General features: G+C 41.3%; 2 protein-coding genes across 3 annotated transcripts in view; one reads left to right on the forward strand and one right to left on the reverse strand.

Moving 5' to 3' along the window:
* Positions 1 to 5,502, forward strand: part of FBXO32 (F-box protein 32) — a 34,470-nt gene extending 28,968 nt beyond the window's left edge. Inside the window, exon 9 of the mRNA XM_019719616.3 lies at positions 70 to 5,502. Coding sequence (XP_019575175.1) covers positions 70 to 159 — 90 coding nt within the window. The 3' untranslated portion in view covers positions 160 to 5,502. The remainder of the gene's footprint in view (positions 1 to 69) is intronic.
* NTAQ1 (N-terminal glutamine amidase 1) overlaps positions 1 to 14,673 on the reverse strand; it is a 213,821-nt gene that overhangs the window by 161,137 nt on the left and 38,011 nt on the right. The gene's annotated exons all lie outside the window — the stretch shown is intronic.

A 14,673-nucleotide genomic window follows, 5' to 3' on the forward strand; every position in this document is an offset into this window, starting at 1 on the left:
GGCTTACGGTGCTCCAAGCCAACAAGATGCTTCTGAGAACTCAAACCTGACCATTCCGTTCCTTTCCAGGGCACTGACCACCCGTGCACAGCCAATAACCCAGAGAGCTGCTCCGTTTCACTTTCACCCCAGGACTTTATCAACTTGTTCAAGTTCTGAATCCCAGCACATGACAACACTTCAGAAGGGTTCCCCTGCTGATTGGTTGGGAATACAGAGTTGGACACTTCATTTGTAAATAGTGTACATTTTAAACATTGGCTCGAAGCTTCTGAGATAAGTCGTGGAGAGGACGTTGGAGGAGAGAGACACAGGCGCTGGCTGGGAATTTAAGAATATGGACTTCTCATTAGAATTGGTATGGAAAAGTGGAAATACTGTAAACTCTTTTTCCTAACGATTTGCCAGCAAGACTGTAAGGGCAGGAGTTCTATTTCATCGATGAAAACGGAATTCTCTTGATGTTCACTGAAAATCCTGTATAGTTTCCCAGAGACGTGGAAGCGAAGGGCAAAGCTCGAGTACAAGGTAGAACATGCTTTGTTTACAACGTGAAAATGTGTTTTTTTAAAAAAAAAGAAGAAAAAAGAAGAAGAAGAAAAACTACAGATGAGAATTTTCTGGGTTTTTGGTTTTGATTTGGGGTTTGTTTTGAAAAGGCAACAGAAGTACCCATCTTAAACCCATGTGGGCATAGGGCCTTATCTTACGAAGATATCACACAATAGTCTACCTCGGAAAGTATACAGTGATCTCTCTGACAAAGTGCATTGTCCAGTAGGCAGTGTCTATGTTTGTTTTTTCATCATATACAAAAGTGATTTAAAATGGGAAGGGAGCTTGGAAGCAATCCTCATTGTGTTCTTTTTTAGGCAAATGGGGCACTCCTCGGGGTTGCCTCTTTCCTAGAACAACCACAAAACACTTAGGCCTTTTTTCCTTTCATGTCGTAGCTCCCTCAGGGCAACCTAAGGCCAATTAAAAACAGCCCTAGAGGAAGTGCTGCTGCAGAAAAGATAGAATCAGTCACCCCATAGCTGTGAAGACTTTCTTATTCCTGTTTAATTTCTTGGCTTGTCTGCTTCCTGGGGTATCTTCACGGATAAGCATAAGTGTATCTCTGTGGACTGGTCGGAGCCAGAGTGCTGATAAAGTCTTGTGACACAGGATTGACATATCAGTGAAACGTTTTACCAGCTGCCGTTCCTCTTGGCGGGTGATGAGCTGAGGAGCTTTCTTTCCTTTCCATCCTACATCAAAACATAGTCAGCCTGAGCTAGGGCTTCACACAGGGATGATAAAATAAAGCCTGGCGTTCCAGCCAAATAGGGAACAGAGATGCTGTGAGTTCATCCTCAAATTGCTCCATACCCCAGGCCATCTTGCTAGGCAAAGACCAGCAGGTAACTATGTGGAGGAAAGGAAATCTCAGGCTTTAGAGAGTTTCGTGTCAAATATTCCTGGGAGGGGGTAGGGAGTGTTTTTGTTTTTTACTTTTTATAGAACTTTGCTTTTCTACAACAATGTACATATTCTTGCCGTTGTATTTGCTTTGCCTTTTTTCTTTCTTTTTTTTGTAAATAAAACTACCACCCTGCATGTACCTAGGCAAATACGTGAAGCAGAAATAGGAAGTTGCTTCACATTCACGTTGAAGAAGAGTGAATTCTTAGGGATTAAACTTGGGGTGACCTGGAGAGGGCAAAGATAATTAAATGTGTACAGAAACCAGCCCAGGGACCAGCTAGCACCGCAAGGCCTCTTCATCCCCTTCCCTGAACACGCAACCCAAGTACCTGCGTTTGGAAGGGACGCCAACCAGTGAATGCTCCTCACTTTGCAGTGTGTGTGCCTACACCAGGGTTTCTCAGTATTTTTTCATTATCACCCTCCAAGAAGAAAAAAATCAAATTGAATTTAAATTCTCCCTCATGAGAAAAATTAAAGATTAAACAATAAAATCTTGGTGGGTAAGCTTGAGCTTTGGAGGGCCACAAACCATTGTAATACTGAGAGGTGTGTTTTGCTCTCTCCCCCCCCCCCACCCCGCCTCCCCGACTCAAGGTCACACTGAGAATGAAAAACCTAGACCTTCTATAAGTCAGACAGGCTCTCTCAAATGTCTCAGCTGCCTTAAATGTGTGAGGGATGGAGCTGGCTCTATTGTTGCTATGAGAACTCTGGAACCTTTGACTCGGATAATTGGAGGTTTATGCAAGGCTTTCCACATCTTCCCACCAACTCCTGATCTCTGCCCCTTCGTGCTGACCAAGTTGGTGGAAGCCCCTCAGCACCTTCAGGTTTGCAGGCCCAGAAGCATTGCCTGCTCTGGACTGTAAGCCCAAAGCTGGCGAACCGGTCTCCTTTGGACTGTCCGCCATGTTCGTGATTGTGCACCGTGCGCCAAGCAGCAAGATGCCTCAGTGCGACATGGTCCCTATATAAATAAGTGACAGGGTTATGGTTGTCCACAGTGATTACCTCGATGGTGCCTCTGGGCTCGCCCACCTCCCCTGGCATTATTGGTGGTGGTGTGTGACAGAGTCGAGGGAAATTTTGAAGGGAAAAAAAAAAAAAGAAACCGACATTTGTGGCTCTCTTTTACTGGAAGTGGAGAATAAGAAAGGAAATGGCAGGTGGAGAGGGAGAGGGAAGGGAATAGAAATGGCATATCTTTGGTCGTGTGGTTTGTGTGAGGACAGCGGGATGAGCTTTGTGGGCACGGGGCAGCTTTTAGTGCCACAGGGTAGCTGGGAAGCATGGCCAGAACCTCCTGTATAAGTAAAGTGAGGTAAAAAGAAAATTCTTGTTCCCTGGGCATTAATCATCTATAAAATATCTATTGTCAAATCCTCCCAGGACAACCTGAACTGAAAATCAAAAAACAGAGAATCCCTGTCTCAGAACTGCTAGTCTAAAAGCCAGAAGGGGACATGACAATGGAAATTGCTGGAAGAGACAGAATGCTCTACTCTCGCTGCTGTACGGACCTACCCCCATCCCAACCCTGTGACACAGAATTTGAAATTGATACCTAATGTGAAGTAATTTCAACTTTCAGAAAAGAAAAGAGTTTTGTCCAGGGCAATGGGTGCCAACATCCCTATGGAGGGATGTTATAAAATTCGGTCCAACTCAAAGGTTTCTGAGCAATGAGCCTAGAGTTTCTTGAGAACAAAGCACAGCATTTGAGGAGAGGGACTCTGAAGCTTAGGAACCCTCACTCCAGAGCAAGATCCAGAAAAAAGTCCAATGACATTTTAAACTAGATAGCATTATTACTCAATGATGTTCCTTTGAACAGATGGATCAGTCACGTGGGAGAATGAGTGGCAGAAACTACAGGTAAAAACATCCCCGGGGGGGGGGGGGCACTGTGCAACGATGACATTTTAGTGGTGATCAATTTTACATGGAAGTGGGTTGGAGGAGATATTTTAGATGAGCTAGATGTCCACTGCAAAAGTCAACACAAGAGCAGGCTTCACTTGGCGATGGTGAAGTAAGCCGATGAGTGCATATTGCATTATTGCCTCAGTTCTCATCTTGGTGGATTCAAAAACTTGTTCATGATGAGCTTGCTATTAACAGAGGCTCCGTGTTCCTGTTGTTTTTATGTGGGAGAAGAGAAAGAGTTTGGAATTTCATTTGTCTAAGCAAGTGATGTGATGTACAAGAAGGTCAATCATTTCAAGACATGTTCAACAGTTTATCATCCTTAGCGTTCAATACAATGTTTATCATAAAATATGCACCAGAGTTTATATTTTTCTGCCAGGCTGTAGGGCAGTGATATCTTGCTATGGCCAACACTCTATTTTATGTGTGAATTTTTTTAACTGTAATTTTATGTGTGAATTTTTTCTAACTAAACTATATCAGTTTCTATGTTGACATCTGTTGTTTTGGTTTTTTTTTAATCTGTTTCCAACTATCTGAGTCTGTGATCCGTCCCTTCTGACTGGATGCGGACCTAAAATCCTATTAGTGTTTAAGAAGACCTCAGAAACACCCTGCACCGTTAGGCAAATGCAGACACGTGAGTCTGATATATCTTGGGCTCTTGATGTCTTCAACAAACAAAATCGTAATTTCTTTCAACTCATTGTTTTCTGTAGATGCTTTCTTCTCTGTTTTGTTAAGGAAAGTAAACCCTCTGTGGTTTTCCAAGAGAAGGAAACTCTTACCCCAGACTTCAGTGCTGGAAGGGAGATTAGCATGGTGACATCTGGCACTCTCTCTGACTTTCAAGAAGACATGGCAGGTCCAGAATATTCAGGGGACATGCCTCAGCCCTCCTGGAACTCAGTGGTGAACCTGAGGGTAAACCTGAGGCCTTGCTTGTGTGCCCCCTTCCCCAGCACCTTTCGGTGTGGCTGGAGACACGTGACACCCGACCTGCTTCTTCTCAAGACCTTTCACTGTGGAAGGTCCAGTGTTAGGCATCTGGCCGTTAACTTTTCCAAATCTGTTAAGTCCCTGATTCTTTCTGGAAAAGTTAAGGAGCCACCTAACGTTTCTGAGAGACTTCTGACTCTGTTATAAGTGCAGCATTCTAGTGAGTGCAATCTGCTTGCCATAAAGTGAGCAGCATGCTTTGACAAATTTATTTTTCCCTGGGTACTTAACATTTTAATTACAAAGGTGGCCCTTAGGACAGATAATGGCTGAGCAGCTGGCTTACTTTCTAGAAACTGAGGTTCTGCTGATTACCAAGCAGGTATTTCCTCTCCCCTAGACTAAGAGGTACATTTAATCCATCCTCTCCGTTTCCCTGTCCTCCGGTACCTGTTGTGGATACCATCCCGGGAGCTTCCATTCCAGTGGAAGTTCACTCTCTGCTAACCTCATCTTCCATGAGGCAGCAAGGAGCAAGGGATCACAAGATCCATGACTTTGTCTGCTGGATATTTTTCAAAGTGTCCTTGAATTCACTCAGCAAACAAAGCTTCCTGAAAAATCTCTCAAAACGTAGGCCCTGCTCCATTTGGCCAAAAATGGATGGCTGCTCCAAAACTCTGAACTTCTTGAAACGCCATCTGCTACAACATTACTTCTGGAGTTTGAACACGACTTTTTCTGTCTTTGAGTATAGAAATGTTTGTTTAATTAACGATACACCAGCCTGTTAAACAGAAAGCTCCACGCGGTTGGTACTCTACACTTGGTGCCATCTTTATTCTACCAAGTGCCAGTCACCCTGGCTAAAGGGGGTGTATATTAAATTCCATGTCCTAAGCTTAGAGCCTTTACCTTTTTAATGAAAAATGCTATGGGGAAAGAGGGGGATGCACATTGTAACTAAAAGTGTAAGGTTAGACCAATTACATGCAAAGGTGTTTATTTAATATTGTGTGAGCTGAGTCCTTCTGTATAAATTATTTGCACACTTTTCTTGCATGAGGAACTGATTTTTTTTATAGTTGTTTGTACCAGACGGTGGCATATTTTTGTAAGAAATTTTTGACACTGAATTGCAATAAATGTTTTTTTCCAACAACATACACTGGTACATTTTTAGTGTGTGTCAATTCAAGTTGGCTTTTGATCATACTGAGTATGTTTATCTTTCACCTAGCGAGGCTTATATTCCTTCTCCCAGAAACTGATCACTGTTGTACCATTTCTAGGAATACATAGAAACAGAAGCTTGCTGCTGAGTACCAACCTGAGTCAATAATACAGCATATAATACAGGAAAGGGGATATTTCCACGTATTGTCTGGATAGTACAATGATTAGGGAATAATAAACTTGGAAGTCAATATCAATGAACTCATCAACAGACAATTGTTGACTGACTACTACTATATGCTAGACTCTGTGCAAGGTACGACGATAGGATGGTCAACAAGACAGGTAAGGTCCCTGCCTTCATGGAACTTCGACTCTAGTGGGAAAGACAAAAAAAGGAGGAAAAGAATTTAATTTGTAATAAGTGCTATGAAGGGAATAAAGGGTCTGAGATGCAGAATAACAAGGGGGACCTACTTAAGATAGGCTGAGCAGGGGTCCTCTCCGAGAAAATGGTGCTGAAGCTGGGACCTGAAAGGGGAGAAGGAGCCGGCCTCAGCAGAATAAGGGCATGAGCATTCCAGAAAGAGGAACTGGCTGTGCAAGGTTCAGAGCATGGTCCTGCCACTTACCTGCAGTGTGACCTTTGTCACCTTACTTAACTCCTCTCTGTCTCAATTTCCTTGACTCTAAAAGTCATGATAATAAATCGATTTCTTATAGCTCTGAGGGGTAAGTGAACTAACACTGTAAAGTGCTTGGAGCCGGGCACATAATATGAGTTCAATAAATGTTAGCGAATATGATTCCCTGAGCAACAAGACTCTGAAAATCGGGTTAGGAATTGCACTGCATTGCCAGTTGGGTGGGATCTGCTCAGGTGATTTACCTGTGGATGACTGACTTACTCTATACTTTCACTCTGGAACATACCCTGATCCTGCCACGAACTCTCCATCAGAAAATGACATAAAAGGTTCATGAGAGATCTTTTTTTTTTTTTTTTCAAATTTCTACCGGGATCACAAAATTGTACCATTCCAAGAATATCCCATGCATTCTTTGCTCAGGCTGTTCCACCCCCCTAGAATGCTGTTCCCCTGCCCCTCAGCCTGGTAGGCGTCTATTGCTCCTTCAGGCCACCTGCTTGCTGAAGCCTCCTCCAACTGAGTAAATCTCATCTCCCATAACATTGTAGTCTTATTTGTGGCTGTGTCATAGTACCCATCACTGTGCCAGGGCTGAATGAATGAATGAACCCACACATATTCATAAAATGCTTTTGAAAGTCTCACTTATAACCACATCAACTAGAATAAGAATCAGCTTACATTTGATGTGCATAGTTTCTTGGTTAAAAATTAATGGTGGTTGATAAAGTAACAAATGTGGAGACCCAGTTTTCATGAAAGTTTCTTTTAAGTTCAACTAAATCTTTACAAGTCTAGTAAATTTTCATACAAAATAACAGGGCCTTCTTTTACCGTTTGATCAACTCACATTGAACATGCTACAGTCCCTTTCAAAACAAGTCACTTTAACAAACTTAATAAAAATTCCTTTAAATGTTTTAAAGCTTCAATTATATATACATCTAATGAATTTGCCTTTTTACAAGCACTTCAAATACCTGCTCAGATAAGCTTCGACTCTAATAAGCAAAACATTCCCAAGAAAATTAATAACTTATAAATTTAATAAGTTAAGCATAAGTGTGTCTCAAATTCTCTAAAAGACTTTAACATTGTGAAAATCAGTAAAATTATTATACCTTTCCATTTAAAAATCATATCTTATTCTAATTACTTATTTTAAATGGAAATCATAAGGCTACTATGGTAGGCAAAATAGGGGTTCCCACAGCTGTCCACAGAACCTGTGAACACATGGTGTTATGTGGCAAAAGGGAAATTCCATGTGTGATTAAATTAAGCGCTTTGAGATGGCGAGATTACCCTGCACTATCTGGGTGGGCCCAATGTCATCACAAGGGTCCTTAAAATTGGATATTATATTCTGTATCTGGATAAATAATAGATAGATAGATAGATAGATAGATAGATAGATAGATAGATACCATGTTTCCACGAAAATAAGACCTAGCTGAACCATCAGTTCTAATGCATCTTTTGGAGCAAAAATTAATATAAGACCCAGTCTCATTTTAATATAAGACTAGGTATAATATAATATAATATAATATAATATAATATAATATAATATCAGGTCTTATATTAATTTTTGCTCCAAAAGGTGTATTAGAGCTGATGGTCTCGGTAAGTCTTATTTTCGGGGGAAACATGGTAGATGGATGGATGGATAGATAGATAGATAGACATACAGACATAGACAGGCAGACACATCCCATTGGTTCTGTTCCCCTGGAGAACCCTGACTAATACAAGCTCCGACCGTGTTTCCCCAAAAATAAGACCTAGCCGGACAATCAGCTCTAATGCATCTTTTGGAGCAAAAATTAATATAAGACCCAGTATTATATATTATATATTATATTATATTATATTATATTATATTATATTATATTATATAATATATAAGACCCGGTCTTATTTTGCTATATGGGGGGAAACACAGTAGAAAGAGAACAAGGGCAAGAAAAATCTAGAGGAAGGCTTCAGAGGGCAGGAGGGAAAAGGAGAAAATCCAGAGGGAGAGCAGAATCTAGTGGCTGCAAGAGGCAGTCAGCCAACTACCACATCCTGAGAAATCATCTTTGGCAGATGCCAAAGAGCGCAACAAAACAGTCACTCCTAACCCACATACAAGGGTTTCAGTGGCTCCTCTTCTTCGTACTTTTAACTTGCATTGAATTGTTTTAATTATCTTTAATATTTAGCTTTTTCTTAGTTTCAAACTTATTCCAAGGCACCCCTACGGCTTTCAGAGTGGCAGCGCAGCAGTCAAGAGGAAAGAATCTGAAGCCAAACTGTCTGGGTTCAAACACCACTCCACCACTTCCTAGCTGTATCAGACACAGTGTTAAACCCTGACGTGCTTCAGTCCCCTTGTCTGTGAAATGGGGATAATGACAGTACCTGCATCATAGTGCTGCTGTGAGGAGTAATTGAATCGATGCATTTTATGTGATTAATACATTTTGTGTGGTTAGAGCAGCGATTAGCCCATACTAAGCTTCATATAAACATTCGTTCTTATGGATCACAAGTCTACTTTCCGTTTTGTTTTTGCATCGTGTGCTCCGGGCAGAAAAACCATGTAGCCGTCACTGTCTATAAAGAGAGGCATGATGAGTAAATCAATGACCCGCTCCCTCCACCCCTGCAAATCTATCATTTGTTTATTGTTTGAACCAGCCTCTCCACCCATCCCATCAGTAAAAAATTTTTAAGCACAAACCCAATATATGTGTATTTATGAAGGATAGGCAAGCACCATTTTTACTAACTAATATTTCAAAGCATAATGAACACTTGGGAGAGCCATCATCAGGAATGATGGATATAAACCATATTTCAAAATAGTTGTGATCATTTTGAACTTTTTGGCCAATTTTTGGACAGATCCCATTAACTTATCATTGGTTTTACCTCACACTGCAACCACCCATGTGGAGTGCTACAGGTCAGATCTGAGAGAGAAGTTATAAAATAAAGCAGACTGAGGCTGAGATACTGGAGTGAGACCACTTATAACCAATAGGAGATGAAAAGCTATTAAGATGGCCTGAAGGTATTCAAGGGAGACATTCCCATGAAGCCTCAAGAAAAGCCATATGAGATGGCTGGGAGTCAATACTGGAAAAAAAAAAAAAATTCACGTTTATATCTCAAACTGAGACTTCCCAGTAAGCTAGTTCAAATTTATTCCTAAGGAGAATGTATTATTTCCCAAGAGAAGTACTTCGAAGGTGACTGTAGTGATATTCAGCAATGAGGTATGTAGAACTTTTTCTAGGATGAGTTCGCGAACAATTTTAATTGTCAGACCTCATATATACAGTATTATTTACCTGCTGTGTATCTGGCCCTATGTCTACCAAGTCAAAAAAGACAGCTAGAGTCATATTTGAGGCACCCACATATTGACGGGCGAGAGCCAGGCATACAAACCAATAGCTTTCATATTCCACAATCAAGTCTAGATGAGGTTTAGCAGAGACGCAACAAAACTTATATTGAATAGACTTTTCTGTGTTTCCATTTCTTCATCTATAAAATGGGAATAACACCAGCACCTACCTCATAGGATGGTAAAATGAGCTATTTTAAGTAGAACAGTGCCTGGCACAGAATAAATAGGACACTTGCTAGTGTTCAATATTATAGTTATTATTGTTATTTTTATATCAAATCACTAGGCATTCCTTCTAAGCATGCTAAATGCTTGATTATCCTAACAAGACTATAAAATAGGTACTATTTACTATCCCCGTATTACAGAAGAGGGAAGTGGACAGCTTGCCCACAGACACACAGTGGAAGTGGAATTCAAACTTAGACTGTCTAAATCCAGAGGCTGCTCTCAATGTGTAGTGCAGGGGTTAAGAATGGCTAATTTTGCTGGGCACTTGCGGGAATGCGAAGGCGAAAGTACTTTTTCCAAAACATCAACCGATAAAATGCAATCCTAAAATAACTCGCAACCAAAAAGTCTGGCTCTGAACTTTTTAAAAACATTTGCATGGATTTTTCAATCCAATTACAATGAGAAAAGACAGAAAACTTCATCATGAGGTCGCAGCTGTGAGCTCACTGGCTGGTGCGACTCAGGCCTATCGCGACACGTTGATCCTTTAACCCCACATTCAGTTCTTTTGCAGAAAGCTGTGTCCCTACCCCTCAGCCAAGTGCCTCGTTTGGTTTTGGATGCCACACCCTCCAAAGGGGAATTTCAGGTCCTCAAAGGGTAGCCTGGGCAAGCTATGCCTGCTCTCGTTGTTTATATAACCAGTCCAGCTCCAAAACAAGGGATGCTGGTACTCGGTAATTACAGACTTGCAAGCCTGTTGCTGGGGAGAAGAAAACACGGATAATAGCTCCATCTGCCTGTGGAATCCAATCTCTCTCCAGAAGCCTAAGGAGCTCCTGGAAAAGGAAGCAGCAGGCCCAGGTCCCCTAGCACCACCATTCAAAGCATCCATTTTTATTAAATAAACAGAATTTGGCTGCCCCCAAACGAGCGTGACTGTGGTCTTGTAAATGACATCATCACATCTGGGTAGCATTTTGTTAAATGGAGAGGCTCCTATACATTTTCCAGCCACATAAATCCTCCTACCCCCGCCCAAAACATGTTCGTTAATCAAGAACAGCAAGAGTTCGACTTGAGAAGCATAAAAAGACATGTTCATTAATCCATACTGTGTATCAGGATTCCAGACACCAAAACCGTGCTTCTCTTTTACACACTAATAAATTGTGACCGCATGTCCACTGTTCCCATGGGAGGGTGGTTGGCTGTTCCATCTTTTAATTCTAATGCATTTTATCAATTCTAAGATGAACATTCGTTTTGTCTTTATATCTTTGAAGTCAGGCTGCATCTTACAAGCCATGGCATCTTAGACTCAATGAAACACAGACTTCATGATTGGAACACGTGTAGTTCAATTCTACTCTTAAATCTCCCCCTGATCATCCCCTTCTCGCCTCCACTGCTTCTTCCCACATGAGAGCCAGCAGCATCACTTGCCTAGAAGTTTGCAAGAGGTGCTTGACCTGTCTCCTCATCTCTAGCCTGAATCCCTGCAACACATCTACTTTGCTGCCCAAGGGGTCTTTCTAGAACACATATCTAATCATGTCACGCCCCTGCTTAAAATCATTCAACGTTGAATCCGGGTGATATGTAAATGAAAATTCTTTTTACTATTTTTTCTATTTTTGGTAGGTGTCTTAGTCTCGGGCTGCCATAAAAAATACCATAGACTGTGACCTTAAACAGCAAAAATTTATTTTTTCACAGTTCTGGAGGCTGGAAAGTCCAACATCAAGGTCTGGCAGGGTCCAGTTTCTAGTGAGAGCTCTCTTCCAGGCTTGCAGACAGCTGCCTTCTCACTGTGGCCTCATAGGGCAGACCACCTGACCTCATTTAATCTTTATTTTTATTGAGATATAATTGACATAGAGGTATACCTTGTTTAATTGTTTATTGCACTTCATCGATGTTGCTTTTTTCTTTTTTTCTTTTTTCACAAATTGAAGGCAAGACCCTCCACCAGCAAAAAAGATTACTACTCGCTTCTTCACTGGGGTGATCTGGAACTGAACTGGCAATATCTCCGAGGTGTGCCTGTATACCATTATATTAGTTTCAAGTGTACGACATAATGATTTGATATTTATATATACTGCAAAATGATTACCACCATGAACATCTACCATGTTTCCCCGAAAATAAAACCTACCCTGAAAATAAGACCCAGTTAAGATCTCAGCCAGATAGACGCATTTAGTACGTTATGACGATGTTCCAGAAGATGACATGACTGTAATTGAACAAATGTAGATTGTTGTACATGAAAAAAATAAGACATCCCTTGAAAATAAGCCCTAATGGAGCACAAATTAATATAAAACCCGGTCTTACTTTCAGAGAAACATGATATTACTACACATATCACTACAAACATTTACAACATTTTTCTTGCGATAAGAACTTTCAAGACCCACTCTCTTACCAACTTTCAAATATACAACACTATTATTAACTATAGTCACCATGCTGTGTATTACAGCCCTAGGTCTTATTTATGTTGTAACTGGAAGTTCGTACCTTTTGACCACCTTCCCCATTTCACCCACCCCCTCTCCTCCACCTCCCTCTCTCTGGCAACCGATATGTGAGGTCAGACCGTATTTGTCTTTCTCTGACATATTTCATTATTTCACTCAGTAAAATCCCCTCAGGATCCATCCATGTTGTCACAAATTCACTTAATCTTAATTTCCTCCTAAACACCCTATCTCCAGATACAGTCACATTGGGGTTAAGGTTCAACACATTGAATTTCAGGGGCACAGAATTCAGTCTATAGCAGTAAGTTTGACATTTTACATAATGAAATTTGTAACACATCATGAGGAGGCGCCAGACCATTAACAACAGCCACCTCTGCGGTGGTGGGGGCGCAGGGGGTGTACCAATTTGGATGGATGCAAAAGAAAGCCGTGAAAGGCACCTTTCACATTTTAATGTAAAATAATTCTGGGTTGTTTGAAAGTGTGGCAAGAGTTTCCTTCGTCATTTTTATAATAATTTTTCAAAACATTTTGAGGCTCCCTATTAACGGGTCTAACACTGAAACTCACCACGACGGCAGCAGGGCCAGTTATACTAATCAAGCCCCTGTCTCTCCCAAAACCTCATCGAAAGCCATAGCATCCTCTGCTCCAGCCCCTCCAAAGCCATGCAGTTCCCTAAACTAGCCACCTACTTCTTGCCTCTGTTGCCTGTGCTGCTCTTACTATCTAGAATGACCTCCCCTGTCTTGTCTGCCTGGTCAACTCCTACACTCCCGACGAGGTCCAGTTCAAATGTCACCTCTTCTGTAAAGCCTCCTCTGAGCATCAGCCTCCAATTCCCGAGGCGCTGTGTTCATAGTCCCATTATAGACCTGATCTTGCCGTGTTATAATTCTTTGTTTGCAGAGTTGTCCCTCCCAATAGACTAAATCCTTAAAAACCTGCATGACAATTCATTCATGTTGGCATCCACAGACCTAGTTGAATGGCTTCCACACCACAGCGATTCATTACCTATACGAGGTCCGACAATGAAGGTCACGAACTTGTTGCAATGATGTTGATAACTTTTTATGCTATCAGAGGGATTATTCATGATAAATTTGTACCAACTGGACAAACAGTTAACCAAGTTTACTATTTGGAAGTGCTGAAAAGGCTGCGGGAAAAAGTTAGACAACCTGAAGTTTTCACCAACAATTCACGGCTCTTGCATCACGACAATGCACCAGCTCACACGGCACCATCTGTGAGGGAGTTTTTAGCCAGTAAACAAATAACTGTATTGGAACACCTTCCCTACTCACCTGATCTGGCCCCCAATGACTTCTTTCTTTACCTGAAGATAAGGGAAACATTGAAAGGAAGACATTTTGATGACATTCGGGACATCAAGGGTAATACGACGACAGCTCTGATGGCCATTCCAGAAAAAGAGTTCCAAAATTGCTTTGAAGTGTGGACTAGGCACTGGCGGCGGTGCATAGCTTCCCAAGGGGAGTACTTCAAAGGTGACCGTAGTGATATTCAGCAATGAGGTGTGTAGCACTTTCTCTAGGGTGAGTTCACGAACTTCATTGTCAGAACTCGTATATACAGTAGTTATACTGTATAGTAGTTATACTATTAATCTAATGGACTTTTTTGTTCATACAATACTGTGTTTGATGATTTATTTACAATCACAACCTAGCTAACTGGAAGTAGAACCGGGTAATCTTTTGTGGAAGGTAGGTTTAAGATGAATAAAAATCCTGCTTTCACACAATACACAACTATGAAGTCTGTTGTCAGTTTGCCTTAAGAAATGGTTCAGATCTAAGGCACCTGTTGCTCGTGATCATTTCTGGGGGCACATTTGAAAAAGAGATCCGCCATCCTTACTCCAGGCTTGCTAAATCAGAATCTCCAAGGATGAGATCCCCAAATCTGTGACATCTTAAAACATCCCTGGGAATCCTAATGTAGTCCATCCAAGGATAGATGTTTTGGGACCTCTGCTTTCGGGCAAAATATGAAGTGTCAAAAAGAATTCAGATAAATTCATTTGTGATACTGTGATGCCACCTGCTTTTTGGTCTTTTATTTATAGTAAATGATGGACTAACCTTAATTCGTATCATTTCCTTTGAAAACTTGCTACATCACACAGAGGGGTGCATTAGATATTAGAAACAGGTGCACTGACATCATTATTCTGTGCTATAAAAATATGAGGTAAAACCAAAGAAATTAGAAGCCTATACAACTCACAAAAGAAAGGGTAGAGGTAAGCAAGGGCACCATTCCAAATTTCCTACTTTATTATAAGCTCCCGATAAAAAGCAAACCACCCAGCTTGGTAACTTACACTGGGCTGGATATTTTCTATTTGCTGCTTCAAACCCACTCTCCACCTTTCTCCACCCCCTTCATGGCCTGGAAGGCTGACCCC

This window comes from Rhinolophus sinicus, chromosome 6 (assembly GCF_057876585.1).
Source record: "Rhinolophus sinicus isolate RSI-liver-muscle chromosome 6, RSI-T2T, whole genome shotgun sequence".
In the NCBI taxonomy this organism is placed as follows: domain Eukaryota; kingdom Metazoa; phylum Chordata; class Mammalia; order Chiroptera; family Rhinolophidae; genus Rhinolophus; species Rhinolophus sinicus.